Source organism: Camelina sativa, chromosome 18 (genome assembly GCF_030686135.1).
Source record: "Camelina sativa cultivar CO46 ecotype springtype chromosome 18, ASM3068613v1".
Lineage (NCBI taxonomy): Eukaryota > Viridiplantae > Streptophyta > Magnoliopsida > Brassicales > Brassicaceae > Camelina > Camelina sativa.
In genome coordinates this window covers 11,128,941-11,154,691 of record NC_141897.1, presented here as the reverse complement: position 1 = coordinate 11,154,691, position 25,751 = coordinate 11,128,941, and the positions used below count along the sequence as shown (strand labels likewise).

General features: G+C 38.1%; 2 protein-coding genes and 1 pseudogene across 2 annotated transcripts; all 3 read left to right on the top strand.

The window, feature by feature from the left end:
• The first annotated feature begins 2,511 nt into the window (after positions 1–2,511).
• Positions 2,512–3,755, top strand: LOC104760777 (small ribosomal subunit protein eS27y). The gene is made up of 4 exons (XM_010483739.3): positions 2,512–2,721; positions 2,826–2,927; positions 3,022–3,050; positions 3,398–3,755. Exons 1-4 carry the CDS (start codon positions 2,566–2,568, stop codon positions 3,522–3,524), a joined length of 414 nt encoding a protein of 137 aa, XP_010482041.1. The 5' UTR covers positions 2,512–2,565; the 3' UTR covers positions 3,525–3,755.
• A 2,288-nt stretch (positions 3,756–6,043) lies between these two features.
• Positions 6,044–7,086, top strand: LOC104760776 (uncharacterized). The gene has a single exon (XM_010483738.3). It carries the CDS (start codon positions 6,216–6,218, stop codon positions 6,783–6,785), a length of 570 nt encoding a protein of 189 aa, XP_010482040.2. The 5' UTR covers positions 6,044–6,215; the 3' UTR covers positions 6,786–7,086.
• Positions 7,087–7,665: 579 nt separating this feature from the next.
• LOC104763210 (ribosome biogenesis protein BOP1 homolog) overlaps positions 7,666–25,751 on the top strand; it is a 45,913-nt pseudogene continuing 27,827 nt past the window's right edge.

Below are 25,751 nucleotides of genomic sequence, written 5' to 3'. Positions count from 1 at the left end.
GTTTACAAACGTAATCTCACACATACATAATATAATGTAGACTTGATAAATAACCTTAACTTTTGAAATCAATCTTGCACTTATGTGCGGGTCTGAATTTAGTATGATATATTTTGGTATTTAATTTTGTTTGCTTTGTTTGATTTTGAAGATAAATTATTGGGGGAAAATATATGGGAATCAAGGAGTAACATCGCATCGCATATCTCGCTATGATCATTGACCAAGGTAAACCAATATCTGTCTATTTAATGTTTAATGTTAAAATCTCGGATCCTAAAAAATCTATATATTTTAACGTAGATAGCGCTGTGATCATCGAGTTAGGTAAACCAATATCTCTCTATTTAATTTTTAATGTTTGATATCTCTCTATTTAATATTTAATGTTAAAATGTTAGATCCAAAACTCAATAAAATCTCAGATCCAAAATTTTAGGATATCAATGGGCTTGGGCCTTTGTAAGGGAGAGTACTTTGGACAAACCTAAGTTTTACAAAGTTTTATTAAATTAAAATTTAATATCAATGGTATTCCCTATAATAAGTTTCAACTCCAGGATTTATTTGCTAAATGTCTCCAAAAATGTATATATAGATTAGAAAACAATTTAATATATACATGGATTTCCAACCGAGTAATTTTTGTCTTCTTTATACAGTTGATTAAGATCTAGCTCTACCGGTTGTGCATCTGATCCCACCATCGGATTTGGATTCAAATCGATTAAAAGAGTACATTGCAAAGACGAGATGACCATTATTGGTGTTTCTTCATTTGGATGAATTGATTCACTATCATCCCTAATGTCTTCATTTGGAAAACATAATCATCACTACTAACTAGTGGAATATTCAAATCAAATGGATTCTTGTCGTCTTTCCTAGAAGAAGAAGCAGATTTTGGGGATGGTCATTACAACGTTGCTGGAGTTGATGGTTTGGCAAATGGACTGGTGTTAGACATCTATGAGGGTTTTGAAACACTTTTATAATATATTTTTGGTACTTTACAATGTTTACGCACTGTAAGAGTGTCAAATGTTTCTATTAGACAAGTTACTAGGTATTGAGGTAACTGCGATCTTGTTAGTGTTCAAGCTGATAACCATACAAATGTGCTAGATTCCATTATAATTTAGGTTCTTTTAGGTTACAATAGTTGTAGATGATGGTTCAAAAGAACACTAGAATGTGATTGATTTTGCTACATGTTCTCTTTAATTTCTAGGACTCCTTGAAAATCCGGGAAAGATTCCATGAAATTCATGAAAGCTTACACAAAATTTCTCTTTTGCCTCATGTTGTTGTCTCTGTTTCTCAATCAAATATGACTGTCTTTTATACCTGATACAATCACGTTTAATCACAATTGATTCTTGTTCAGCTCTCTCCATTATGACCACTACTGGAGACTCTGGAGTCATCTTCTCTTCTCCCTAATATCCTTTTTCTTCCTTCTCTTCTTCTGCAACCCCAATTTTGACTTTAAATTCTCCATTAGAGATACATGAAGAAATTATTTTCTCTTCCTTCTCAAATTTCTCTCTTAATCTATCTATTATCAGATTCTCAAGCAAGGCTAGGAAAAATCGGCGATGTGAATACGGCTAGGTGAACACGGCGACATCAACGACATATCGACAATGAGATTCGATTGACAAGAGATCTGGGATGCTTCAAGGTCTTTGGGGGGGGGGGGTTAAGAACTCGATTGGCTCATGGAAATCAATTATTCGTCACACTTTAAGCTCATATGTTTTGTGAAACCACTTCATCGCTCTCAGATTAGAGCTTCGTTGCTGGTGAACATTGTTTCTTCTATCTCATAAGTCCCGATTTCTTTAGAGATAAAGACGAAATTTTAATTAAATATTAAATTAGAGTTTGTGTGCTAAAATTGGATAACTTGAGAATGTTTACTATGTTTGGAAGAAAAACCTAATTTGGTACTATTTTGAGAATCTCCCATTTTTAAATATGATAGAAATTAAAACTATTAATTTTGGTTTTTATAACTTTATTCCTCATTGTTTGTTTTTTTGTAAGTAAACTATAGTAAGAAATGATGTTGACTAATGTTGGCTACATAGCTAATTATACAAGGGAATCAATTTCAAATCGTTAAACTTAAAAAAATGATATTCATTGTGGTTATAAATGTAAGGAACAATGCTAAGAAAAACATTGCATGTAGAAAATTAAGATAAACATATCAAAGAGAAATTTGTTCTTAGAAGCAAGTGAAGGTAGAGTTAAATTTGGGTAGTGACACTGAATACAATGTCCTAAGCGGCTAAGACCCCAAGTATTGTAAGGTTGATATTATGAGAGATTACATTACTTAGTCAATTCCATAAATAACTCTTTTTGTATAGAGGATCCCTAATTTATCGCAACAACTCTGTTCTTATATGGTAACTCTTTTGAATCAATTTCCTTAGGATTTAAGGAAATAAATTTTCAATTATACAGTATATGGTTTCAATATAGGTTTTCCAAAATTAAGAGAATATATAAACTGCTAAGCGAACATCTCTCTCACCCTACTTGTTTGCAATTATAATGGGCTGGGGCGCCTATCCGGCCCACTATTCTTGTAAAGTCACATCTTTGTGGTATATATCGAATGGGAAGCTCCCACATTTCGCCGTCTCGTTGCTTCTAGGGTTTTCACAGAGTCTCGTCTTCGTCTTCGTCGCCGTCCCACAAGCAATCATGGTCAGCTTTGTTCATCTCCTTTGTTTGTGAATTTTTGTTCTCTCTAATCATTTCCTATGAAGTTTCTGAGATTTTGTTTGTTTATTTTTGGATCTGTGGATTAGGTGCTCCAAAACGACATCGATCTGCTCAATCCTCCTGCCGAGCTCGAGAAGAGAAAGCATAAGCTCAAGCGTCTCGTTCAATCTCCCAACTCTTTCTTCATGGTACTGTTTCCTTCTCCTTTAAACTCTATAAACACTAATGGATTCGTGATGCAATGAATACTGATTCTTGTTTCTTTTTTGTGTTTGTGTTCAGGATGTGAAATGTCAGGGATGCTTCAACATGTGAGTCTTTTTTTTTTTCAAATCGATTGTTCTTTAGAGTCGGATAATGTTGTTTTGTATTGAACTGAGTGCTCTATAGATTGGTGTTAGTAGGAAGAATCTGGATACTGTTTTGGGATTTCATTAGTGATGATTTGAATTGATATATTTCTCATTTCTGAATGCATAATTTATCAGTAGTGAGTTTTATGAAGTGACTACACTAAGTAAGGCAGTATAGTTGATTAGGGGCTTTATCAACTAGAGGTGATTGATGTTAGGAAGAGTTTTCTAAGCTATTAGATCAGTAGTGATGTGGAGAGATTACAGTTGGTAATGAATTGGTTGGTTGTGGGTTATTTTTGCAGAACCACTGTGTTCAGCCATTCTCAAACAGTTGTAGTGTGCGGAAATTGTCAGACTGTTCTGTGCCAGCCTACTGGTGGTAAAGCAAGGCTCCAAGAAGGATGCTCTTTCAGGAAAAAGGGAGATTGAGTTCTCACGAAATCAATCATCTTTTTTCACAGATGTTTTCAGTTGAGAGGATTCGGATCTTTTTTTAGTTTTTGTTTTCTTGCTTTTAGTAGTTTTTATGTCTTATGACTTTCTTTTTTGCTTATGAGAATATTATAAAGGGATTATGAAACTACTAGATGAGTAGTCGATTAGAACTCTGGTCTTGTTGAAACAATATCTGCTTTCTTTCAAGGTTTAATATTTTCCCAAGTTGTGCTTTTTCTCTTTGTTCATGCTTGCATTTGTGGTAGTTTAGTCACTCATTGAACAAACAACCATTGTTAAATTTGATAGACTTGTGTAAAAGAATTGTAATATGGCTGTTATTAGAAGAAACTGAGACTTGATGGAACTTGAGACATTGGTTTTAACATTATGAAGTTTAGTTGTTGAGGATTGACGGATTAAGTGAGGACTGAACGCTACTGAATAGTGAGCTATTGATGGGTTTTTTTCGATGATTTTGATAGCTTTTGGTTCATAGTTTAGTTTCTGTTCTGATTAATTAGAATAATAAGAATAGAGTTCTAAACACTGTTCCAATGTTATCTCTTTGGCAATCTGAATGGGAATGTCTAATCCAACACTCGAAATATGTTTTATGGTTTTTAATGTATAGATGACATTTCCTTTTCCTCTTCCCATTCTCTCTTCTGTGGGTTTACGGGTAATATAGGTAGATCCGCGAAAACCCCCCCGCATGTCTTTTTCCTCTGCAAACTTCAGTTATAGATGACAAAGAAAGATAAAAAGAAAGAGCAGATGCAATAATATTCTCTGAAATATTAAACAGATGAACGTTACGTTTTGAACTCTTTCTCTTAGCTAAAATACTCAATTGGGTTATGTGCAAATTTGGATACCGAGCAATGATACTTTTCCAAGTGGTATCCTCTAAACTAAATTTTAAATTAAATGGACAACTTTTCTTTTGACATCGACAATGTTATATGATATCCAAAATCTAAAATTTCAAGAAATCTAGAAAAAAAAAAGAGAGATCGAAGTGTTGTTATAAACGAAATAGAATCTTATAAGAAAAAAGCTAAAAATAATGATCCATGAGCAAGAAGAAATTTTCGCGGCGCCTTGAAATGTGAGAGAGACCAAATGCGTAACCACTTTCCAATTATACAACAAAACCATCAAATGCTTTTTTCTCCATCTCATCTTTTTCTCTGACTTTTAGAAAAAGTAAATAAGAATCTATATAAAAGATAAAGTAAAATTATAAAGTGTGGTTTAAAAGACAAGTACAATGAATTTACGTCGCCGCTGGATCAAGCATCTTTCCCAATTGTGAGTTTTTTCTTTTTCTAAGAAAAACATTTTTTTGTTACACAAATTTGATAAAACCTTTTTTTGGGTAACAAATGATAAATTTTGTTTTTGATAATTTAGCTGTGCTTTTGCTTTCGTAGGTAAGTTAATCACATTTAATAACTAAAGTCGTATTCAATCAAATCTTTAAAAGACGAAGTGGACAATGGTTTCGACTCTTTGCGGATACATACGTCATTTACAAATTATGTAATTTCGACTGTTTATATATATACTCCCAACTCTCAAGTCTCAACTACTACTATAGTTCATTTTCTTCACAAATATATATTTATATTTTTTTTATCGTAAAACGTATCTGTTTCCTATTTAGATTCTTTCCTATTTACAATATATACATATTGTTGGCCATGCAATACGTCTTGCACTTTTTGGTTTTCATAGATAAACCAATCAAAGTGATCTAGATTCTAGAGTCCCACAAAAGTACGAACTAGAGTCCAGTCGACCACTGGAGAAGTATTACGATACGAGCTTTCTTTTGGGAATAGTTAGAAACTTAGATAATACATTATTAATGCGAGATGCTCTAACATAACCTAGCCCATATCATAATAAGATGTTCTAATATATTTTAAAACGTGTGATCCGGAGTTTAGAGCCCTCTACAACAAACTCTCAACACCCAAACCTCTAAGAAGTCCCTTTAAACATAAATAGATCAGCACGCTCTCAACCCCGCGAGAGACATGTTAGGTTTACAAAAATTTGTGCATATTATGACGTACCAAACATCAACAGTACAACTCGAAAAATAATGAACATTTCTATTTTTCGTTTTAAATTAATAGTAGGCATGATACTTTATGAGAAAAGAAAGAAAAAATCATACCCGACTGATCGGCGCCAAAGTGGAAATTCCCCGTTAGGCCACAATTTATAAACAAAATTAACGTAAAACTAATTTCATGAGATTCTTTATCAAAGAAAGAAATAATAGAAATATCAAATGCATACGTTCGTAAAATGTAGGCACGATGCAATTTGATTAAAGAGAACGTGCAATAAAGGTTGAAATACAGAAAAAAAGTAAGTGATCCACTACATCAAATGGCTTCTGTACACGTGGCGAACTGTGAGAAGATTGCTGTGCCATTAAGTAAAACATATAGCCGTTAACTCAACAATACGACAACAAGACTCTCACAAAGCCATGACTTGTGACCGTACCTTTTGAAAACACACTTGACACTCCCATAGTCCTATATAATCCTCTACGGGCTCTTACCTCCAATGTTCCTTTCCATGCTAATTAAGCAACATCGACCAACATAATAGAAGAAAAAAAACACACACAATTATTGAAGCTCTTTCAAAGAAGAAGAAGATATGAAGAAAGCTACCGCATTGATGAAACAGATCGTTTGTTTGTTGAGCTCTGCAGCAAAGGCTAAATCTATAGCCATAAAGAACAAAACAAGTGCCTTCAAAACAAGAGTCCTCATGTTGTCTCTTGTTAAACACAAGAAGCTCGGGTTCCGTTCGATTTCCAACAAGATTCACAACCTCTTGGGCCATGCAGATCAAGATCAAGATCATGAGGACAACAACCAAGACCAAGACAAGAACAAGGCTATAGTTCTCTACAGCAGCAAGTCATCCACAATGGCCCATCATGAGGAATACGACGTTCACGAGGACAACGACAAGTATCCTGATCTGAGGCACACGTTGTTCGAAGGAGAGGATGATTTTGGGGACTTGGAAGAGGAAGGTCAAGGCAGTTCTGTGATAGATATGGTGAGGAACTCGAAGGAAGAAGAAGGAGAGAATTTCAAGCTAGAAGATGAGATCGACCATGTCGCAGATCTCTTTATTTCAAGGTTTCATAAGCAGATGAAACTTCAGAAACTCTTGTCTTTCAAGAGGTATCAAGAAATGCTAGCCCGAGGCACCTAAACCCATATCCATAAATATGACCATATATATATATAAAAATATGTTGGCGATAGATATGAAGAATAGATTCATATTGTGATCATTTGCTAACGTTCTTATTTTGTGTTGTATCTTATAAATTCTTCGAACCCCCTTATTTTCTACGATTAAAAATATTATGATCTCTTAGTAGATGTGTTTGTATTTAACATGTTGGGTTGAAGGAAGGATCTGTTTTGTGGAATATGTTTTCTTCCTCCTAGAGGTCGTATTATATATAAGTATGATCTTTGAAATGTTACAATATTGGGCATTTTATATTTTTTTTTGGCTTATATTTCACTTATTACAGTCCTTATAATTATATGTTGATACATTTGTTTCAATTACACAAGACGCAACAGCTAGCATTCAGAATCACAAGATCGATTCTTTTGTTTGATTTTCTGCCTGAGTGACTTTGAATCTAGATGATTTGTTAAGCAAGTAGTTTTTTTTTCCACAAACATTTTTATGTAAATTAAAGTAGTATTGTTTTTCCAACATGTTGAGTTTCAAAGACTTTTTGTTAACTTTCACTACTAATTCTGCATTATTTGTAGGAAACCATATCTGTATATGCCAAATTTTTTTATTTTTATTTTTATTGTGAATTGTCATATAATGAAAAAGTGTGTATGCCATTTTGGCAGGTGAAGTAAATGCTGATTGCACTCCTCTTCGAATCTGAAATGAAACTGGCTGAGTATACAATAAAGATGATACTTGATGAGGTTTAGTTCTATTACAACTTTGATTTCTTTGAAAACAAATTAAAGACTCTTTTAGAAAACTTGATTCTTTTTGTTTTCGATCGTGAATATACATTTGAGGATGCAAATGTGGATGAGGATGGACAGAAATGGAGCAGTTTCGTTATCTAAAACCAATCATGACTAGCTCTTCTGTATATCTGATACGTACGTACGTCTCCTTGCTATGATACTATGATCTATTTAGCCAATTTTGGTGCTGTTTGCATATGATATTTACCAAATTTGGAGGACTGAAAACTTAATTTTTAGGGATATTAACACCATGACGTTTCCGAGTTTTGTCTTTTAACTCGGCGGTGGACCAATGAAAGCTGGTTTATATATTAAGACTAAGTCATAGGTTGGACCAAGAACAAGAACAAGATTGATTCCTACAAAAATGTTACTTATTTGTTACTGAAACTTACTTATTTGTTTTAATTCAAAACGATATGGGATCAGAACTGCTTACTGCTTGAGTTTGATGATTTGAAACATGACTATGAAGTTGATACTTAAAAAACAAGATAAGGCGGACCTCAGAAGAGCTTTAAACCGAGGTCTGTAGCTGTAGCTGTAAGGAATAGAAGATTGGCTTACTTGAATAAACTTGTATCAGAAGGACACTATTCCTCTGAGGATCCTATGAGCGACAGAGAGCTAGACGTATCTATTCTACACCATGTGTAGGATTTGGTGGTGATATGATTGTACAATGCCATATGTCAGAAGGAAGTAAGTGAAGAAGAGGATGACGTGGACCAGAAGAGAGGAAAGACTATGATCGAGGAGGAAGCTTGGCCGTTACGGGATCAACTTAAAAGAGCTATGAAGCTCTTCTTCTTCATTATGCTTAATCTGAGTTGTAAAACCTCTTGCGATGTGCTTGGGGATAATCTATGTTGATCATCACTTCTTAGAGTAATTGTTCTTTTGATACATTTCTCTTAGCCTTGTAATCGTTTGGTGAAGAGTTAATTGAATATTGATTCAGTATCCAGAACCCAAGCGAAGGCGCATTCGTTCAAAATGGGAGGCTATAATTATTGTTAAGATCGTTAGAGCAATCCGGAAGGGGTGGATCAAGTTTGGTAAGCCTGAAGAAGAGCCCAAGTTGTATCTCTTATGGCATAATGATGATTCAACTTCGGATTATTAGAGCAAGCAATTAATTTATACTCCTCCACTGAAACAGAAATTGCCAGGTGATTTTTTTTTTTCCTTTTTTCTGCTGATCATCTGTCTAGGAATTGTTTTTTTCTTTCTTAAGGTCTTTAATGCTTTGCAATTTGGGTTTTACAGGACATGAGGAATCATACAATCCCTCTTTGGAATACATTCCAACAGAGAAAGAGATAGCCTTAGAAAAATTGATGTGTGAGGAAGATCGTCCAAAATGAATTCCTGAAAGGTTTGTAAAAGTACCGCTTGATATACTCAACTGTTAAGCTTGTAAGCCTTATGGTAATTAAAATTAATGTGTGCGTAGGTTTGCAACTGTGAGAAGCATTCCAACATATAAGAATGCACTAAAAGAATCTTTTGACCGTTGTTTGGATCTATATTTATGTTCGAGAGTTCTAAAGAAGAGAGTCAGGACGAATTTTGATAATCTCATTTTTCTTGTTTTATCTCATTTTCTGTATCTGAATCTCACTGTGTTTCCTTTCTCCAAAGACAAACATCGATCCTGAGTCTTTGAAGCCTAAGCTACCGAGTAGGAAAGATCTTAGACCGTATCCAAACTCATGTTATCTTGAATATAAAGGCCATACATGACAAGTTACTACCATATCCACTGAATGCTCTGGCCAATGGATAGCCTCTGGTATTTTATTAAATGTTATTGTTCAATTTTGTTGAGTTCTCTTTTCTTTTTCCAAGATGCCAAGTTTTGTATCTTTCTTGTAAGGTTCAACTGATGGATCTGTCCGTATATGGGAACTGGAAACTGGTAGATGTTTGAAGATCTGGCAGTTTGATGAAGCTATTAAGTGTGTGGCTTGGAATCCTCTTTTCGACTTTTCAATTTTAGCTGTTGCCATGTTGATAACAGGATTTTCACCTAGGGTATCAATTCCCTATGCAGTTGTAGTACAAAGGGTTATCAATCCAAATGGTTGTTATGTTAGCAGATAAGATAAGATGAGAACAATGCAAGTCAAGCCAAGCAATAATGGAGGGTTTTATCGAACAACCTAAAGTAAGGAAAAGTAAATAAAAGGGCAAAAACCACACGACCTAAGTATTCGATGCAAGCATTTGGGTACAAGATCGGGTGTGATGATCGGATCAAGACGAAAAGGATGAACAGCTCGAAGGAATACACGAAGTTGGTGATCGAGTACCAGTTCGGGGTAAGGGGTCGAGTTATAGGTAAAAGCTAAACAATCAAGATGCGAAAGCTTCTAAGGATGGGGTAATCGACTCCTAAGTGCTCCTAATCAAATCGGGATGTATTACATGCCTCAAGCAAATATTCCTTATAAAATGAATCTTTAAACCTTGCTAAAACACTTTCGTGGTAGAACAATCAACCTTAATCACTCCCCTACCCAACTCTAGTTGGAGAAACATGACTAAGAAGGCATTAAAATCTGATTCATTATTGTCAATAAACTCCTTACACATCTAATCTCTTAGGCTAAGTGAGTAAATCTCTAGCATTGATTGATTCAAGCATTTCAACACATCTCTCGATGGCAAAACACCCTAGATCTAATCTCAACCTCTCGAGCATTAAGAACACCAATCTAGAAAGGAATTTTTATCAAATAACATTCAAGCTATGATATGATCATGAAACCATCCAGGATAACTCTTGAGTCTTGTTCAACACGAATGAAGTCAAAGATCAGTTCTTCCAGGCAAACGACTCTTTGGGATACATTCTTACCTCATTTAGAGCATATCTCGAAGTGGAATCAGTCAAATCAGAGTTTGTATAAAGAAGTTATTCATTTTACAAATCAGGTGAACTCATGGCTACACGATTTGGACCTACGAGCATTCAATGGAGAATTCCAACCAAGTCAGAAAGATTCAAGCTATGAACCAAACTGTTCTGGAATCTTGAACCATTCCGTAACCATGGAGAATTGGAATCACATTGAGATGAGTTCATATGTGAAAGATATGGATATTTCAAATCAGTGGATATATCCCAGTACAACTTTCACGTCTGAGCCAAATATCGTGTTACACAGAGCAACTCAGAAACAATTTCGACATGAAACCACTTGGAGGATGTTAATAGATCTCTTATGTTTCCAAGGAGCTCAGAAACGGAAGATTTGGCCCAAGGAATACAAGGATACACTTCATTTGCCAAAGGAGGTCAATCTAATTCTTCACATGAAGAGTTTTAGGTCCAATTGGTTTAGGTGCTTCCAGAATTATGTTTGGCAGCCAGGAGTTGTTTCTACTAAGCCCAAGGGGAAGAAATCATACAGCCCATGTTGTTTCTCATCAGCAAGTTGGATCAAAGAGTCAAAGAGAGAGATGATCAAGGAAACACATAATGGGTCAATTCAAGAGCTTATGGCCAAAGAAAGCATGAGAAATTCTATTGGGGATGTTGTCTATCAAGTCCAGTCTACTTTGAGCCTAATAAAAACCCAAGAAAGCCCAAAATAATCACTTTGTTTTGTGGTCTAAGAAGAGTGACGAAAATGAGAGATACATGCACCAAAAGTCACTTTGGAGGAAGGGAAACATGTACCAAGAGTTGGATCTTCATTCAACTTAGTATCTTTAATGTTTTTAGTTTCAAGAATAATCAATACTGGGCATTGTGACCAAATTTTCTATCTCTTTATAAACACATGTAATCTCATTTGAGAAATCATTCAATCAAGAAATCTTTTATCTTTTATTTGAGAGTGGAAAACTCCTTTGTTCCTTTGGAACTAGTTCTTTCTCCTTGGTGGGTTACATCAAAGAGTTCTCCTTGGTGGATTACATCAAAGAGTTTCGGTATATCAAGTGATTCCGCCGCACTTGACGTTGCCATTCACTAGCTGAGGATTGAAGAGTCGTTATAAGAGAGTCTAGGGCATAAGGATTTTCGGGATTCGTCTCACGCCTTGTCATTTGTCTCCGCGAAGCTTCTATCTAAAGTTCCACCGCCTTTCTTTGTTTGGTTTGTTTTAAGAGAGTTTGGGGCATAAGGATTTTCGAGTTTATCTCATGCCTTATCATCCAGCTTTGCGAGCCAGCGAAGTTATAGGATTATCAGTCTACCTACCTTAGAGCGTCGATTCCTTGGGAGAATCGCATCAAGTGGTTTCAGAGCATCAAGAATCACATCAAGCTAGGACATCATAACCGATCAAGAACACATATTTGTCTATCCCATCCTTAGAAACCTTAGTTCACTACTCAGATCTCATGGTAAAAAGCAAAAAAACACAAATGAATGAAACTTGCATTGTATTGAAAAATAAGGTAAAAGTAATAGAGTACAGAATCGAAACTGAAAAGAATAGCAAAAATATTAAAAGTAAAAAAAGTGTTTGAATCGCTCTATCTCTCTCTCAGAAGCTCTCGCTCTCTGTTCTCTGTGTCTGCGGCGTGCTAGGGCGAGAGAAAGAAGAGGGGGTTTATATATGGAAATCCTTTTAACCTGGCTACTCATTTCTGCCCGAAGGTCTGCTCGAGGCGGTGCACGAGGTTTGAGTCGGGTAGCTCCTCGGGTAGGGTTTCGGGTTGTTCTTCCTGCTCTTATATCCTCTTTGATCGGGTTGAGGTGCAGACTGTTCTTCTTGATCGATCACTCCTTCTGGTACATGCTCGAGTTTTATCACATTCTTCCCTATTTTGGGCTCCAAAGCACCTGTTTTCATCCAAAATGCACGAATGCAACAATGCAACACCCTAAATGGCCTAAATGCAAATTCTTACGGTTAAGGACCTAAAAATGCTAAGGTTAGGGTAACTATAATGCAAAATATGGACAGAAAGGGTGTCTAAAACATGTAAATTAGAGAGTTATCACACCCCTAAACTTATCTCTTGCTAGTCCTCTAGCAAGGAAGTAAGAGGATGAGGTTTGAAAATGGGGACTCATAACTTTTTAATACTAAGCGAAGGATTCAAGCTATAGTCCTTAAAGGTAGTGTAACAGTGATAAGATCAATCAACATACTTACAAATATTTTTCTATGCTTATCACCATGCATCGATCTAGTTCATCCTCCAACTAACAGTAAAGACTTGCAATTCCAAAGAACATCTCTTTCACATTCATTAAAGTGTTTGGCGATTTCTTGCAAATAGAAAGCAAATCAAGCTTAATCGGTTCCAAGGGTAAGGCTTTTTGGTAGGTAGGTTCCAAACAATATCTTTAGGTGGCTTACTCTCAAAAGAAGAAATGCTAAACAGTTGTGAAAGGTATCTGAGATTGAGAACAATTGAGGCATACAAAGCTTAACTCTTGATGATCTACCCCTTTCTCATTCACATTCTATTTATCCAACACCTTAGAATAAAACCGCCTACAACCTTGATTTTAACTCCCCTTTTTTTTACAATCCCTAAGGTTTTAACTTAAAAATCTAGCTCTCTTTAAAACATTTTTTTCTTTCTTTCTTTCTTTGCTATTATACTCCCAAATTTTTTTGTTTTCTCTCTTTTTTTTTCTTTCTAGGAGACTATATCAAGATCTTTCTCTTTTTTTTTTTTACTTAGAGACTTAGAGCTAATTAAACTGAACCTTAGGGACTCTCTTCTTTAGTTTCTCTTTTATTCCTCAACCCAACCCCAAATAAACATGCTAACTACCTATCTTTCAAAACCGATTCTATTAGCCAATCCAAATGATTCAAAACTTAGCTAAAACAAGAGCCAGTTCTTTGTCGTTTTCAATACTCTCAAGGTTTCACAACCTATAACACTATCAAAGCTGAAAAGGCCTCACTCAACAAATCACAACAAGGCTTGAAAGAAAAGGTTTGGGCTCAAGGGTAGGGAAAACAATTCGGGTTAAGCGAAAAGATTGGCAAAAATAGAGTGTTAACCCGAGTTTAGAGTTACCATGAGAAGGCATTCAAGTTCCATAAGCAAGATAATTTTAAGTTCCAGTTAAGTCCAATAATATAGAGATGATACAATGTTCAAGCAAGTTTCACACAAGTGGAAAAAGCTTTCAAAAGACACAAGGTTTTAAACAAAGATTTTTCATTTTTTTCCAAAGATTGATCTAGCAACAATGAACTGTGATTAAGGGCTATAACTTCAATTCTAAGGTTGGACTTTAAACAAGGTAGGTTTAATCATTGTCCCCTAAAATGAATATGCAATAATCCTATATGAAGCAATCTAGACTCAATCCTAATATGTAAATGCAACTACATGAACACTCTTTTTTTTGTATTTTTAAAAATTTTCAAATTTTTTTGGGTTTTTTACGAAAATTGATGCAGACTCAAATGAATAAAACTAGTATGCAAAATTTTGAAATAAGAAAATAAGAAAATAAAACACAATGTTAAATACATTCTCATATCCTTCCCCAAACTTATATTACACAGTCCCTTGTGTAAATAAAAGTATGAATAAGAAATCTAAGAACCACACAAAGAAAAATAAAACTCAATGCAATGGTATAAACAATGGTTTGGATGAAAGTGGTACCTCATGGGTTGGTGCAGAAGGAGGTTGTGGCAGCCTCCATGCTCGCCAAGGTGTACCCAGGATCTTCACCGGCTTCAGCAGGTGCTGGAATTTGCTCATCAGAAAGCTCGGTTATGTGCACGGACGACCTGCTCGGACCAGCATTCGAGGGGTTGATCGGGTAAGGCATCGCGTAGCTCACCGGGTAGGGCATACGGTAGTCAAAAACACCGAAGAGAGGAATACCAAAAAACGTAAACTATATTTACAACTCTGCCGTTGGGACTTCCTCCCAAGTCCCAAGTGAGCTTGTTTATAGTCCCTGAGCTTGAGTTTCAATGCTTGTCAGACTAGGGCGGGGTCGGTGAGGTACAATGATGACCCCTCCTCTGTGCTCTCATTTTCCATCTATTTCTTCACTCTCTCTCTGTTTGCGGTAAACTCGGTCCCATCCTTCCCGAGCAAGGTCACTGCTCCATAAGGCATCACTTCCTTAATTACGAAGGGTCCTGACCATCTTGACTTGAGCTTCCTGGGAAACAGTTGAAGCTTGGAGTTGAATAAGAGAACTTTATCTCCAGCTCTTAGATCCTTGTGTTGGATATTCTTGTCATGAAAAGCTTTAGTTCTTTCCTTGTAAATCTTTGAATTATCATAAGCCTCTAATCGTATTTCATCGAGTTCGTGAAGATCCATTGCTCTCCTTTCTTGAGCAGTTTTTATGTCCAGATTCAGGAGTTTAGTTGTCCAGATCGCCTTATACTCGACCTCAATTGGTAGGTGAAAATTTTTTCTGTAAAGAAGCTGGAATGGCATTCGCCCAATCGGGGTTTTGTAAGCTGTCCTGTAAGCCCATAACGCATCGTCTAGCTTGAATGCCCAATCTTTTTTCGTGATTCCCACAATCCTAGCTAATATTTCCTTGATCTGTTTATTACTTACTTCCACTTGCCCTATGGTTTGTGGGTGGTAAGCCGTTGCAACTTTATGCCTTACCCCGTGCTTTTCCAACAAGCCATCGAAAACCCTATTAATGAAGTGGGTTCCTCCGTCACTGATTACTACTCTAGGGATTCCAAATCTCGGGAAAATGATGTTTTTGAACATCTTCACCACGACCTTGTGATAATTTGTCGGGCTGGCTATTGCTTCAACCCATTTTGAGACATAGTCAATTGTCACCAGGATGTCCATGTTCCCATTCGAAGGCGGGTTGAATGGTCCCATGAAATCTATTCCCCACACATCGACAACTTCAACTTCTAAGATGGGCTGTTGAGGCATTTCGTTCCTCCTACCGATGTTACCCATTTTCTGGCATGGATCACACTTTGTTATGAAGAGCTGCGGGTCTTTGGACATGGTTGGCCACCAAAGACCGGTTTGGAGGATCTTTTGAACGGTTTTGAAAGTAGCAAAATGACCTCCATAAGCGGACCCATGGCAGTGCTCGAGCACTCCTTGAACTTCCTCCTTGGCTATACAACATATGAATTGGCAATCAGTCCCCTTTTTGTAGAAATAGGGTTCATCCCAGTAATAGCTATTGACGTCTCTGAATAACTTTTTCTTTCTGTGGGCATCATATTCCTTAGGAATCTCTCCGCATACTATGCAGTTCACGAAATCTGAGTACCAAGGTAGCTTAACTGACTCGATTGCCATAAACTCGATCGATTTGATTGAGTTGGGGGTCGAGTGAGCAATCATGTGTCCAATTGTGTGGCTCATTTCTTCCAGGAAATCAAAGTGCATTAGTTTTTATTCGGGCACTGAGTCATCTATCGGGAGCGGATCCTCAATCCTCATTCTAGACAAATGGTCGGCTACCCCATTTTCAATTCCTTTCTTGTCCAGAATTTCTATGTCAAATTCTTGCAGAAGAAGGATCCATCTGAGAAGCCTAGGTTTGGTGTCCTTTTTTGAGTAAATGTACCTTACGGCGACATGATTCGTGTAAAAAATCACTTTCAAACCGACCAGGTAACTCTGGCATTTTTTGAATGCAAAGACTACAACAAGGAGCTCCTTTTCCATTGTCACGTACCTCGTCTGAGCGTCTTCCATGGTTCTGCTGGCCTAGTACTGCCCCTACAACATAATTAGACGCATCACACATAATTTCAAAAGGAAGATCCCAGTTAGGTGCCTAGACTACCAGCGCGCTCACCAGAGCTTCTTTGATCTTATTAAATGCATCTAAACACTCCTTGTCGACAATGAATTCTTCTTCTTTGCAAAGGAGCCGCGTTAACGATCGCACAATTTTTGATAAGTCTTTAATAAAACGCTTGTAGAACCCCGCGTGACCCTGGAAGCTCGTGATGTCTTTTACTGATCTAGGTGGTTGTAATTGAACCATTACTTCAATCTTCCCTTTGTCGACCTCTATCCCCTACTTTGAGATATTGTGGCCGAGGACTATCCCCTTCTGAACCATAAAGTGACATTTTTCCCAGTTACACCAGGTTAGTCTCTTCACACCTTTTTTAGCACTTTGTAGAGGTTTGAAAGACAGGATGAGGAAGAGGCTCCATATACTGAAAAGTCGTCCATGAAAACCTCCGCCATATCTTCTATTAAATCTGAGAAAATGGACGTCATGCATCTTTGAAAGGTCGTAGGAGCGTTGCATAAACCGAAAGACATTCTCTTATAGCCAAAAGTACCGTAAGGGCAGGTAAATGTTGTTTTTTCGTGGTCAGCAGGGTGTATCGGGATTTGGAAAAACCCACTAATGATATGATCATGAGACCATCCAAGAAGATCCTTGAGCCTTGTTCAACATTAACAAAGTTGAAGATCAATTCTTCCAGCAAAACAACCATTTGAGATACATTCCATTTGCCAAAGGAGGTTAATCTAGCTGTTCACTTGAAGAGTTTTAGGTCCAATTGGTTTAGGACTGTAACAACCCGTCCCGTGGAACCCATTAGCCTCACTGCTAGCTTTCCCCCAAAGTCCCAAAGCTGGCCCTGCAGGGCATAGATCCTAACCCCTCACCGTGGCAAATGGAACTACTCATCCAAATCCACAGTAGGTTATTGGTGCGTCAGGCGTTCCTCGAACCCTCTTCCTCAACCTTTATCAACTTTCCCACATGACAAGTTGCCACCAATTGGGAAGGTTGATAAAGGGTGAGGACCAGGGTTCGAGGAACGCTTGGCGCACCAATAACCTACTGTGGATTTGGATGAGTAGTTCCATTTGCCACAGTGAGGGGTTAGGATCGATGCCCTGCAAGGATAGCTTAGGGCCTATGAGGGCAAGCTAGCGGGGGACTAGTAGGGTCTACAGGACGAGTTGTTACAAGGACCTTCCAGAATTATGCGTGGCAACCAGGAGCTGTTTCTACTAAGTCTAAGATGAAGAAAAGATACAACTAGAGGTGTCAATTGGGCATTAAGTCCGCGGACATAGCCCGTTAAGTAACATTGCGGGGCGGGCATGGGCCTTGTATTTGAAGCCCAAAAGTTAGCGGGCATAGCGGACTCAATCCGTTTGGTCTGCGGTTTTGGTGGGCATGTCTATCGCGGGTTTGCGGGCAACCCGAAGAGCGATGGAAGGTTCTTCATCTTCATCTTCGTTATTCTCCAAATCGGACGGTGAACTGGAGGATGCTCGATCAGATGCTAATGAGACTCGTTCTTTGCGAAGAATCCAAGCTTGAGTCCTAGTCTCTAACCTCCTTCCTCTTTAAGAGTTCTCGGCTAGCTTTTGAGAGAGGGGGAAATTCACGGAGAACAGGGGAGATCCATGTCAGTTCACAAGCGGTGGTGACGAGAGCTCTGTCTCTGCTTCTGTTAAACTTGAATGGTATCGGCATAATGATTGTTCACGGCATATCAATCTCGGTACAGTTTTGAATCTTTTTGGCTTAAAACTTCAATTGAATCAGCTTCAAAATTAAGAGCTTTCTTCATCGTTTATCTGGGATTTGCTGTTCCAATTCCATAAATGGTAGAAACTCTTTTTTTGTTACATCGTTATTGTAAGTTTGTGAACTTGGTGAGAATTATGAATCCATGTATCCTCAGTTTAAGAATTGAGCTTTGAAACTTTGGGGTAACTTATGTGTTTGGTCTCCTCTAAAGCTTCTTCACAACTTTGAGATTTGTAAATTTGTGAACTTGATGATTCTCTATCTCACAGGTTTCCGTTTGCTTGCAGTGTGCCAAGCTCAATCTTGTCATTATCAGTAATTTTTTTTCTTTCTTTACTTGTTTTGCTATGTTGATGTTAATCCGTAGAGGGAGTCTCAATTTCTGGGACATCACATTATTCAAATGCATAGTTGTTAAATAGTGCATATTTGTTGTTCACGACATAGGTACGGACCGTACGAAGCTTGGTGGAGGAGAAGAAGAGATGCCTGCGGGCATGCCCGTGTGTCCGCAAAACTAAGCGGAGCGGGAATGGACATTGATACGTCGCCCGATGCCCGTGGCGGACACGTCTGCGGTGGATCACTAAAAAAAAGGGACCGTCACGGTCAGCCTGTTTGGGCGCGGGCATGCCCGTTTGACATCCCTAGATACAGCCCATGTTGTTTCTCATCAGCAAATTAGATCAAAGAGCCAAAGAGATAAAATACCAAGGAATGTACTTAATGGGTTTATTCAAGAGCTTTTGGCCAAAGAGAGCATGAGAAATCTATGTGGGATGTTATGTATCAAGTCCATACCACTTTGAACCTAATTCAAGTCCAAGAAAGCCCAAAATAATCACTTTATTTTGTAGTCAAAGGAGAATGACGAAAATAGAGATACATGCACCAAGAGTCTCCTTGAGAATGGAAACACCAAGATTTGAATCTTCATTCAACTATCTATCTTTATTATGTTTAGTTTCAAGAATAATACTTGGCTTTGTTACCAAGTTTTCTTATCCTATATAAACTCAAGTTTCTTATTTCTATTTTATTTTATTTAGTTAAAAAAAAAAGAAAAAGGGTTCTATTCTTACAAAAAACAAAAAACTGTTCTAATCAAAAAGAAAAAAGAACCCGTTCTAATAAAAAAAAAATAGAGAAGAACGCGTTCTTATCAAAAAAAAAAATGTCTAATGATCAACAAGTTCAAGCACTTATGGGAGAGATGCGACGGTTGATGAGGGTTGAGATGAGTGCAATGTACAAGAGGTTGGATGATGTTCAAGCGGAGGCACAACAGAGACAACCACAAATGTTGCATCGTGGAAGAGAAAGAGATCAACCTACAGTAGCAAATGGTGATGATTATTACAATACTCAATCATCAAGAAGAAGCCATTGGAGTCCACACCATAAAGAAGGCATGGATCAAATTGATGACAACATTGGAGGTAATAAGTTGAAGATTCCTACCTTCCAAGGTAGGAATGACCCAGATGCATACCTAGAGTGGGAGAAAAAGATTGAGTCAGTTTTTAATTGTCAAAAATATTGCGAGATGAAGAAGGTACGAGTTGCAACCACTGGATTTTGTGATTATGCTATTACTTGGTGGGATCAGTTGGTGATAAGCAGGAGAAGAAATGGAGAACACCCTATTGAGAGTTGGGCAAAGTTGAAGTCTATTTTGAGGAAACGATTTGTTCCCAACCATCACCATCATGGTTCAAGTCATATTCGAAGAAGTACTTCTAGACCAACTTATGGAGCGTCTATTGTCACGCCAAGTTACCAACGAGAAAGGATGTCTCTTGTTTCTAAGGAAGAGGAAGCTACTTTTGTTTCGTTACCATCACCAAAGGAGCATAAGGAGTTGCTAGTTCAGAATAATCTGTTAGCAGTAACAAATTCACCAAGTGACCAAACGAAAGCCGAGGAACCAGAGCACAAAGAGGTTATCATAGATCATACTGAGGAAGCCGCGAAGGAAGGCATGATAATCAACAACCTTGGCAGTATGGATAATCCAGCTAATGCACCAACAAAGAGGTATCCAATATTTTCTACACTTGCTGTATATACCCTGGATTTCAAAATGGTGGAAGCAATGGACTTTTATTTTGGAGATTCCACATTTTTCAAACCGGAAAACGGAGTAAAGAGTGTACTAGAAAGGGTTATGGAACCAAGTAGAGAATAGCCAATGTTCCATTTATGGTCAAGCAAGATAGAGCAAGTTTTGAATTTCCAATGAACCAAGAAAGGTCTCACTAAAAGCAGTGCACTTTTGCCTCATCGTCAACAATATGGAGTCTTAGATTCCCTCAAAGAGAAGCCACCAAAATCACTTAACCACTCTCCAACCCATGGTCGTACAGTTTCGAGGACGAAACTTTTTCAAGAGGAGTGGTATGATATGATCATGAGACCATCCAAGAAGATCCTTGAGTCTTGTTCAATACTAACAAAGTTGAAGATCAATTCTTCCAGCAAAACTACCATTTGGGATACATTCCATTTGCCAAAGGAGGTTAATCTAGCTGTTCACTTAAAGAGTTTTAGATCCAATTGGTTTAGGACCTTCCAGAATTATGTGTGGCAACCAGGAGTTGTTTCTACTAAGTCCAAGATGAAGAAAAGATACAGCCCATGTTGTTTCTCATCAGCAAATTAGATCCAGGAGCCAAAGAGATAAAAGACCAAGGAATGTACTTAATGTGCTTATTCAAGAGCTTTTGGCCAAAGAGAGCATGGGAAATCTATTTGGGATGTTATCTATCAAGTCCAGACCACTTTGAACCTAATTCAAGTCCAAGAAGGCCCAAAATAATCACTTTATTTTGTAGCCAAAGGGGAGTGACGAAAATAGAGATACATGCACCAAGAGTCTCCTTGGGAATGGAAACACCAAGATTTGAATCTTCATTCAACTATCTATCTTTATTATTTTTAATTTCAAGAATAATAATTGGCTTTGTTACCAAGTTTTCTTATCCTATATCAACTCATGTAAGAGCAAAGAAATAATGAATCCAACTTTTTATCAAAACTTTTTTTTTTCTTTGAGAGTGATTCTCTTCTGTTCTTTGTGAACAAAACCGATTGCTTGGTGTGATTCCAACAATCAAAATCAACTACTTGGTGTGATTCCAATAGTCAAAACCCCGATCTCCTTGGTGCGAGGAAGAGATATCCGATCTTTTTGGTGAGAGGCTGAAAGATCAAACCAGTATATCAAGAGGCTTTCCGCAACTCTTGTGCGACCATTCGTTCCACCATCCTTATTCTTGAGGCTTCATCGTCTTTAGAATCAAGGTGTCTCTATCAACCAACTCGAAGGTGCTGATTCTTTGGGAGGATCATATCAACTATACCCATCAAGGAAACAGTAGTAGGGGTGGTTAGCGAGCCTTTCCAACATCTGGTCGTTGAAAGGTAGAGGAAAGTGATCTTTCCTAGAGGCCTCATTAAGCTTCCTATAGTCAATACACATTCGATGCCTAGTTATTGTCCTTGTGGGAATTAGCTCACCTTTCTCGTTTATTAGAACAGTGATTCCACCTTTCTTCGGAACGCAGTGCACCGAAGACACCCAAGTACTATCAGAGATAGGATAGATAACTCCAGCGTCGAGCAACTTCAGAATTTCCTTTTTTACCACTTCTTACAGATTCAGATTTAGCCTACGTTGAGGTTCCTTACTAGAGTATGATTCATCCTCAAGATTTATCCTATGGGTGCAGAGATCAAGAGATATACCCTTGATGTCGTATAGAGTGTAACCTATTGCCCTTCTATAATTTTTTAATTAAGTGCATAGCAATTTCAGCTCTTTTTCTGGCAAGTTAGAATTGACGATAACTAGGTAGGTTGAATTAGGTCCCAAGAAAGCGTACCTTAGCCCGGACGGAAGAGGTTTGAGTTCTACTTTAGGTGCTTTCGACTCGGACCAGTCATCAGTAGTTTGGACCTGCGACTCGAAGTGGTGCTCGATCATCCTGCTCGGTGAAGTGATCGTGTTAGTGATCGGGCTGGTGTTCGGGCGGGTTGGTGTTGAGCAGCTGCATGAGATAACACACGAAGTGACAACTGACTTGCTTAAGCCTTGTTTTTAAGGCATCATTCCCCCCCCCCCCCCCCTCAGGTTCCCTCTGATCCTCACTTAATTCTGGATCGATGACTGCTCTACAGGTATCAAGCAATTCCTTATAGACTTGCGATTCCTGGTGTATGAATCCCTCCTTACCATCCTTTGTTAGAGCTGTCTGTAGGCAATCTCCGATCGTTACCTCCTCAAACGCCTCCTCGCGTAATTTATCCAATTTTTCTATCCACAAGGTTTGCCCTGCGATTGTGGGCTTCTTCATAGTTTCCCGAATAACGAACTACATAGTGAGGTATTCCCCTAGTTTCAGATCGATCTTCATAGTTTCCCGAATATCATTGCTCCTACGGTGGCTAAGAATGGTTGTCCTAAAATCAGCGGATCCTTTGCTCATATGGTGGCTAAGAATGGTCGTCCTAAAAATCCAAAGTCAAAATTCCTCGGACAAAGGGAGTTGGGAAGACAAAGGAGGCCGAATAAGGAAACACAGTCGAAGCAGAAGAAGAAAGGCCGTGAAATCAACGATGGTACTGAACCACGGACCATGTACCGTGGACTGTACCACTTACCGCAGAACCGTCTGAGAGCATACCGCAGATCCGTCTGAGAGCATACCGCAGAACCGTCTGAGAGCGTACCGCAAAACCGTTCGAGACCATACCGCATCACATACTGTCGACTGCACCGCGGTACTGCCGGCCGACCAGACAGCGTTCCAGAATTTAAGGAGCGTTTGTCTTTCTTGCTCAGACAATGAAATTCATGCAAGAAAGTGGGAGGCATAATCATTACTTTTCATAAAAAGTAACCAATGAGATTTCATGCAAAAAGGGGAGACATCATCATTTTGTCTTCTTAAGAGCTGGCCAATGAAATCTCATGCAAAAAGGAATGGAGAAAAAATGGGAGACAAGGAAGATTCTTTAGAAATGTGTGGCTTGCAAATGACCAAGTGTTCGCCCAAGGGAGGAAAGTGAGCAACCATGTGCTTGCCATGCAAGGGCCGATGAAACCGCCCAACTCCTCTATATAAGCTCGCCCATCCGCTCTCATTTTCGCAAAGTATGAGAGAAAGGATAGAAAGAAGAGAAAAGAGTGAAGGAAGAGCAAAACCAAAACTCACACTCTGCACTATAAATAGAACTCTTAGGAAGCCATTTTTGTTGCCTTCCAAGCATAGAAAAGAGTTAGAGAATTAGAGTGAGAGAGATTTCCAGGTAGAGTTTTTTTGTCCCGCGAGTCCTTAGCTGCGTCCATTTAGCGTCAGCCAAGGTCGCATTTCGCGTCCATAGCCGTGTGTCGCCGTAGGATCTGTTCGCGTCCAGTCCTTGCCGGGTAGAGCTAGAAGTCTGATTAGATTTTGCTCTTTTCAGCCAAGCCGAGGTGAGTCTTGAAGCATGTGATATGGTACATGATAGGTTGGGTTGTTGGGTGTTTTGCCTTAAGTTTTAGACTTAAGCGTTTTAGATCCGTTGGGTTTATTGTTTTTGCTTAGGACTTTTGTGTTAAATCTAGGCATTTTCTTGCGTTTATTATACGCATGCGGAAGCTAACAACTCTTCTTCATCTCCATGGACTTTTGTGTTAAATCTAGAAGTGATGAAGTGATGAAGTGATGGAGTGAAGGAGTGAAGGGCCCATGGAGATGAATAAGATTTGTTAGCTTTCGCATGCGTATACTTTGATAGTATACTTGTTGCTTGACTAACTTGCATATTATCTTGCTTTTTTATCTTTGTTTTAGCTTGTATGTTGCATTTGAGTGTTGCATGTAGTTGTAGAATGTTAGCTTGCATGTTGTGTGTTGCTTGCTGGGGTTGGGGTTGGGTTTTTGTTCTTGTTATGTTCCCGAACTCACTGAGTGATTAGCACTCAAGACTCCATAATTTGTTTTGCAGGTAACCTTAGTGGGAAAAGCCTTAGAGGGGAGCACGAGACGTTAGACCAGCCAGTGTAGTATTGTATTACCTTTGCAAGATGTTTTGTTGTTGTAGTTTAAAATTATCACATTTTGGCTCTAGGCCTGGTACCAAAAATGTTATAAATGTTTTGTGTACTTATTTCGTTAAGTAATTGATGTTCACATGTTTTACCTTATTTTACCGTAGTTTATTTACACATTTTGCATGATTCACTAGCTTGTTAGGTCATCATTGAGTAGTTTTAGAGCTGTTTATGCATTAGAGTAGATTTGCATTGCATTGCATTGTTTATTGCATAAACAGGTGATTTAGGACCTCAATGGAGCATGGATAAGTGCTGAGGGAGAGTGAAGCCATCAAAAGAAGCAGACAAAGGAACTAGAGCAGAAGAGAATCAAGGTCCGGGAGTCCACTCGACCACCACACTCGACCAGCCACTCGACTGTGTGCTGAGAGGGACTCGACCGACTGAAAGGAGCAGAAGAAGACCTCACTCGACCATGCACTCGACCAAACACATGATCGAGTCAACCGATCGGCCTCTCTATTTTGTCTTGTAGCCATTTTAGGGCTTCCCTACTTTTCTATATATACCCTTTGTACTCTATGGCCGTTGACAAGCCACTTTACAGAGGAAAAATATCAGAAAACCTAGTTTTTACCCTTTTTGGGATTTTAGCTTTTAAGTTTACATCATCAGCCATTTTTAAGCTTTTTCTTTAGATTTTCATACCTTGTTGCTTCTGTAACTTTTTGGGTATTAAGAATCTAAGTTTATTTCTTTGAACAAAGTTGTTGATCTTCATCTTATCTTTCTAATCATGCAAGTTTCATTGATTTTTGGGTTTATGACTTTGTTCATCATGTTTTGTTCATCTGAGTAGTGTGTTAGGATCTTAGGGATGGATTAGGCTGGATGAGAATTATGGTACTTTAGACTGATCAAGCTTGATTGTTTAAATATCTCTTCTAGATTAGGCATGCTCTATGCTGTTCTTATATCTGAGAGGGTAAGAACAGATCCTAGGTTGCTTAGCATCATACCAATGTTTAAGTTTCTGGATAATACTAATGCTAGAGATTAGTGTGCCTATCCCAAGAGATTGGTTGTATAGGATGGTTTTTGACATGTGATGATCTGGATCTTTATGCCTGCTTTTATATGTAATAGCTAGTGAGAACTGGATCTAGGAGTATCTAAGCTTGATTGTTATTGTCATGAGAATGGATTAACAAGTATTGGAGGATCATTGTCTAGAGATAGCTCACTGTTGATTGAGGTTTTTTGGTCATTTTAGATTAGTATAGCTCAAGTCCAGCCCATGAATCCATCCCTGGGACCTTCTGTGTTTATTGATTTCTCTATTTGATTACTGTTATCCGCTTTCTGTTTGATTTACTTTCAACCTGCTCTGTTTGATTGTTAAGTTTGGTTTCTGTTCTTCGTAGCTTCCCACTCGATCCAGTACTCGATCGAGCATACGATCGAGTGCCTGCTCGAGTGTGTTTCCAAGTTCTTACTTTATGTCCTGCATCTTTCTAGTTTCATTCTTGTTTCATTGCATATCTTTGTTTCAGCTATTCTCTTGCATTTAAACTGTTATCTTAGTAGTTTTACATTCTGCATTTACATTTCTGTCGTCAAACTGTTACATCAAAACTATTTTCATATTTGGCTTAACT

Coding starts and splice junctions, on each gene's coding strand:
- LOC104760777 (XM_010483739.3), top strand. CDS start 2,566: ATGGGCTGGGGCGCCTATCCGGCCCACTATTCTTGTAAAGTCACATCT. Junction 2,928..3,021: donor CTCCCAACTCTTTCTTCATG/GTACTGTTTCCT, acceptor GTTTGTGTTCAG/GATGTGAAATGTCAGGGATG. Junction 3,051..3,397: donor TGTCAGGGATGCTTCAACAT/GTGAGTCTTTTT, acceptor TTATTTTTGCAG/AACCACTGTGTTCAGCCATT.
- LOC104760776 (XM_010483738.3), top strand. CDS start 6,216: ATGAAGAAAGCTACCGCATTGATGAAACAGATCGTTTGTTTGTTGAGC.